Here is a 5,631-nt window from a genome sequence, read left to right as displayed (position 1 = left end):
ATTTCATTCCTACATTTATCATACAACTCCATAATAGTAGAAGATCTAAAATCATATAGTTTATCCACTTGCATTTTCAATATTTATAGGCAGGAATTTTTAATCAAATTTTTTCTTAATTTATATCCTGATTTAACCAGACTCTCATACTTATAATAATAATATATAAAATAAAAATAAAGAAATTGTATTGCTTAAATTTTTTATAAAACTCTGAAATAAAATTAACAAAATTTACAAAATATGTTAATTAACTAATGATCTATATACAATTATGTATTGATAAACCAAATGTATAAAATGTAAATCATGGAGATTTTTTTCTTTTACTTTTTTTATAATGAAGCAACGTTTTTTTTTTAGCTTTTTTCTAATCATAAAAAAGTTGTTTTTGTTTTTATTTACAAGTAATTTTACTACTTAGCTAAACATTTTAAGTTTTGAAAAATTATATTTTTAACACTTTAATCATTTAGTCAAACATACTTTTAATAATGAAAGAGTAATTATCGTCCCACGCAATAGGATAAAAGGGAGGGTACTAGCATTTAGGTCTTATGGTCCATCAAACACCAACGTGTCCTTTCACATTTTTAATTTCTGTCATTTTCTTGTCATTGTACAGCTGTCCATTTCCTTTTGGGCCACATATACTTAATCTTATATTTTTAATCTCAAAATTAACTTAATGTCTGACTAATATGATTTTGGAATCTCATTATTTAATATAATTTGTTTACATACAGTTGAAACAAATGAAGGAAAGGGTATTAGGTGGCGTCTCAGTCAAAAAATTTGATTAATTCAAACCAAACATTAGGAAGGAACCTTCTTTTAATTTTCAACTAACTCAAATCATTTTCTTTAAGTATAAGAAACTATTTTCTAACCAGCAACCAAACAAAATATCACTTATACATGATTTTAAAATATTTGTATGCATGTTATCAAATATTTATTACGTAAATAAGTTAACTACTTACAATATATAACATCATTTAATTATAAAAATTAGCTTCAATAAGCAGGGGCGAACCCACATGGAGTCCGTTGGGTGCTCGAACACCCATTAACCTCGTCACGAAATATATATATCTATGTAGAAATAAAGAGGTATTTGTATAAAATTAACTAGAGCACCCAATTAACAAATGATTTGATTGGTCTATTGACTCTTGAGTGGGTGCTTAAGACTTTTTTAGTGTTGTTGAGCCTGAGTTCGAATCTCACTATTAATATGTCTCACCATTTTTAGAGCACCTACAACCTTAAAATCCTAAATTTGTCATTGTCAATAAGTCGACGACCTCAAGCGCGTATTCTCAAACACACATCAAATAAATAAGTTAACTATATAAAATATACCATTTCTTTTAGGGAAAAAGGACAAATATACCCCTAAACTATCGTAAATGTTATGCAGATACCCTGTCATACTTTTGGGACATTGGTTTCCCTGCCATCCAAAAATTAGAGCATATATCCTTTATACTAACAGACATACACGTGTCATAATCTTATCTATCAATCCGACATTTATTAAATATTAGATCGATGGATAAGATTGCGCTACGTGTCCCTATTTAGTCTTCCGTTAAAATAAAGGGCATAAATGCTCTAATTTTAGGACGGCAGGAACACTAATATTCCAAAAGTATGACAGATAGTATTTGCAAGTATATTTATCATTTTTCCATTTCTTTTATTATATATATCAATTTTAATTAAGACATATCATAATTCAAGTATATCTAAATAAAATTTATTGAGACATATCGTAATTGTAGTATATCCAAATAAAATTAGACTAATTAATTACATATTCTAGACACAATTATTATGTTGTAGAGACATGTATGTGTATATAGTATGTACATAATCTCTCTATAATGGCCTATGTGCATCCACCCTATGAATAGCTGGCCATTATTGAGGAAGCCTTTTTCCTTTATATATAAGCTGAGTCTTCTTTCTTAAAATCATTACTTCTTACAGAGAGGAGAAAAACACTCAAAAAGTTGGAAGAAAAAAATGGAAACTTTTTCTGATCTATCATCAACAACAACAACAAGATCCAGGTCTTGTGAAAGCTTTTTTAATGATGGTGTTGAGCAAATACCAGAGGTAGTGGAAGAGGAAGAAGAACTAATGGAGGAGATTTCTTGGAATACCAACACACCACAAAGTGGCTGGTTCAGGAATGTTGAGGAGCCATGGTTGAATAGTAGATCTCAAAAGAAGAAAAATCAAGTCTTTCTTGAAGGGTATGTAGAAAATTCAGATGAAGATGAACTAGGGAGGACAAAGAGTTTGACAGATGATGATTTGGAGGAGCTTAAAGGGTGTTTGGATCTTGGTTTTGGGTTTAGTTATGATGAAATTCCTGAGCTTTGTAATACTTTACCAGCTCTTGAACTTTGCTATTCTATGAGCCAAAAGTACCTTGATGAACAGCAAAAGTGTTCTGATGCTATGTCTGATACTGGTTCTTCAGGATCTGGTCATGTTGCTAATTGGAAGATCTCAAGTCCTGGTAAGTCTTTTTTTCTCTAGGGTTTTGAATCTGTTCATAAATCTTGACAAGGGTTTGTGATAATCTTGAAATTGTTCTTTTTCTAGTTAGATTCTTGTTAAAGCTTTCATTTTTGTGAAGAAAAGGTGGAATCTTTGGAGTTATAAACTCTCTGTTCCTTACTTTTAGCTTTCTGTGTGGCCTGATAAATCATCTTTCTGGAACAAAAGACTAAACCCCAAAAGGAGAAAATGAAAAAACAAAGGAATCTTTTTGTTGTGTGTTTCTTGTTTTTTGTTTGTTGGGAAGGTGAAGATGATCAAAATCTTCAAATTTCAAATGGAATGTAACTCAATTTGTTGCTCAATTGTCATTGTTTATGTCACTAATCCTGATACATTTTGTCTAACCTCAGGTGATGATCCTGAAGATGTGAAAGCAAGGCTGAAATACTGGGCTCAAGCTGTGGCGTGCACCGTTAAGTTATGTAACTAAAAAGGGAAGAATGGAAGCCAAGAAAAGCTTAATGCAAAAAACAAAGAGATGAGAGGAGAAATGAGATGATCTTTTCTTCATATGGAAGAGTACTTGTGCTCTCTTTGCCTGGATCCTGAAAAAAAGGCTATGGCCACAAGGCCAACAAGGTACCTCATGCTTTACCTGAAGATTGATTCAAAAAGAATCATGTCCATGATGGGTAGGCAAAGTAGAAGAATATACATGAAGAGGAAGGAAGAGATGTTTCAGGTCTAAGATTAACCAACACATGGAATAAATTTAACCCTGATATAACTTTGTGTATCAGTTTTAGTCCAAGATTGAAGTAATCAAAATCTCAATTCTTCTTCATGTTTTAATTTTGTTTTCTTATGTATTGCTGATCAAAATACTGTTCTTGGTTATGATAAATCAAGTCTCTTCCTTGTCTGGTTTACGTGTTTAACAGAACTCAATTTGTTCTTTTTTTCCAGATAGATAGGAACAATCAATCAATCTACTTACATGTCAGATTCATTTCGATTATGTAAAAATATTCTAACAGTATCTTTGAAACGTTTAACAGTCTTTATTTCAAAGGGATAAAAAAAATGAAGCATATTCTGATTCTAAGATATCCTTGCAAGTTGTGGTTGATTGGTAGCCACATGGTGTAGAGTGCCTCATCCTTCACAACTCTGTGAAGGAATCAAATCCCTAATAGAACTCCCTCCGTCTCAATTTCTTGGGAAGTTACGCGTTTGACTGTAAAAATAGTATCTTGTAGAAATACAGAATAAGAATGCGTACCATAGGCCACAATCCTTCCCTCCGAGCATGCGTGTTGTGGAAGCTTAGTGCACTAAAGTTTGGTACATTATGCATATCTTTAATTTAAGACCAAAAAATTCAAATACGTGTCAAATCAAAATCTTACAATATCATGAGTTTTGTATACACAACTCAAAATTTCCTTGCGTAGAGTGGCAAATGAACATTTCTTGTTTGTTCAAAATCTTGAAACACATTTTTAAAAAAATGTTCTCATTAAGCAGCAAATAACTCAACCTCTGCAGAAAGATTGTTCTCATATTTCTAGAGCATGAGAATCATCATATTTCGTAGAACATCGTTCATAGCACCAACAATAATCAGTCTACCCACACAACATTGTAGTGAGACATTTTGCACACAATTTATTTCTTATTATTAAGGCAATAACATGCTTGTATATAGAGTTACTATAGTCACGAGTCATTGAAACAACTACTATGCAACTTTTATTTTTACAAATTCATGGTAATGAACGAGTTTACACAACCAAAGTACATCAACAAGGGAAAAAAAACTAAGGGGGTGGGGTACAAGCTCGCTTGTTTCGTAGGCAGGGAAGAAGGAAACAGATAGAACCATGAAAGCACTTCCAACTAAAGGTCAATACATATGCTGAACTCTCACAACACCTGTTGTGCTCAAGCCACACCCAACAGATTTTGTATGTCTTTCTGTAAAAGGACAAGAAAGTGGAATATTAGTAACATACACAGAGAAAAAATGGTTTCATAAATGGTTATCTCAAATCTGGTTCTTACATTTTTCCCTATCTAATGAAACATAATATTCGTAGACCGGTAATCTTCATTATGTTACTTCTGTAGGAAAAATGATTCTAGTATCTCAAAAGGAATTATTTTATTTCCTACCATACTTGAAAGAAAATATTATTTTATGTCCTAAATATTTTCTCTCCATAAATAATATTCTATTGCCATTATTATTATCCTTTAATTAGTCATTATTTTCTGTCATAATATGACTGTTACCAAACGTCTCTTTGCTGAAATGAATTGCCTTCAATTCATTAATTGTGTTCAATGCCTATTAACTATTTCAACCATTGACATATTAGAGAGGTTACTAATTTCCTATATAAATCTAATTCTTACTGATGGTGAGTGAGAGTGGATACAAGATAACAATTCTTCTTTCAATATATTCTCATGTTGGTTTTCTTTCTATTGAATCTTCGTTAGTTTCTGACTCCTAGTTTTATACTAGAAGAACTTGTTGAATCCTAGGGAATACATCCATACCGGGTGAAATATCCTTAAGGACAGTGTCTTTCGTCACGCCTCAAGCTATGAGAATTTCCTATAATAGTTACTGGTGAAGTACAAGCTTTGGTGAATTTGGTACAAGTGTTCGTCAAGAAGGTATTTTCCGTAAGATTTACAACAATCTTAAGAACCATTGTATTTTCCGTAAGAAGGTATCAATCTTAAGAAGGTAACATAATGAAGATTGTTGTAAATCTTACGGAAAATATCTTCATCACGAACACTTGTACGGAATTCACTAAAGCTTGTACTTCACCACGAACTCTTCTAGGAAATTCTCATAGCTTGAGGTGTGTCAAAAGACATTGTCCTTAAGGATATTTCACCCGGTATGGGTGTATCCCCCAGGATTAAACAAGCTCTTCTAGTCTAAACCTAGGAGCCAAAAACTAACAAAGATTTAATAGAAAGAAACTCAGCATAAGAATATATTAAAAGAAGAATTGTTATCTTGTCTCCACTCTTACTCACCATCAGTTATCACGACCCAAGCCTAGGGCCTACACGTGACATGGCGTATAGGAA

The 5,631-nt window shown here is 32.1% G+C and overlaps 2 protein-coding genes across 2 annotated transcripts in view; one reads left to right on the top strand and one right to left on the bottom strand.

Moving 5' to 3' along the window:
* Positions 1-1,975: 1,975 nt before the first annotated feature.
* LOC102592452 (uncharacterized) lies at positions 1,976-3,443 on the top strand. The gene is made up of 2 exons (XM_006347214.2): positions 1,976-2,533; positions 2,928-3,443. Exons 1-2 carry the CDS (start codon positions 2,032-2,034, stop codon positions 3,005-3,007), a joined length of 582 nt encoding a protein of 193 aa, XP_006347276.1. The 5' UTR covers positions 1,976-2,031; the 3' UTR covers positions 3,008-3,443.
* Positions 3,444-4,198: 755 nt separating this feature from the next.
* LOC102592114 (probable glutathione peroxidase 2) overlaps positions 4,199-5,631 on the bottom strand; it is a 12,126-nt gene continuing 10,693 nt past the window's right edge. Inside the window, exon 6 of the mRNA XM_006347213.2 lies at positions 4,199-4,494. Coding sequence (XP_006347275.1) covers positions 4,462-4,494 — 33 coding nt within the window. The 3' untranslated portion in view covers positions 4,199-4,461. The remainder of the gene's footprint in view (positions 4,495-5,631) is intronic.

The sequence above is a fragment of the Solanum tuberosum genome, unplaced genomic scaffold (assembly GCF_000226075.1).
Source record: "Solanum tuberosum cultivar DM 1-3 516 R44 unplaced genomic scaffold, SolTub_3.0 scf00087, whole genome shotgun sequence".
Lineage (NCBI taxonomy): Eukaryota > Viridiplantae > Streptophyta > Magnoliopsida > Solanales > Solanaceae > Solanum > Solanum tuberosum.
This window is presented reverse-complemented; position numbering and strand designations above follow the sequence as displayed.

Bases quoted from the DNA above. Each gene is read 5' to 3' on its own strand.
- LOC102592452 (XM_006347214.2), top strand. From the start codon at position 2,032: ATGGAAACTTTTTCTGATCTATCATCAACAACAACAACAAGATCCAGG. The intron at 2,534-2,927 runs GTAAGTCTTTTT...GTCTAACCTCAG, and splicing joins TTGGAAGATCTCAAGTCCTG to GTGATGATCCTGAAGATGTG.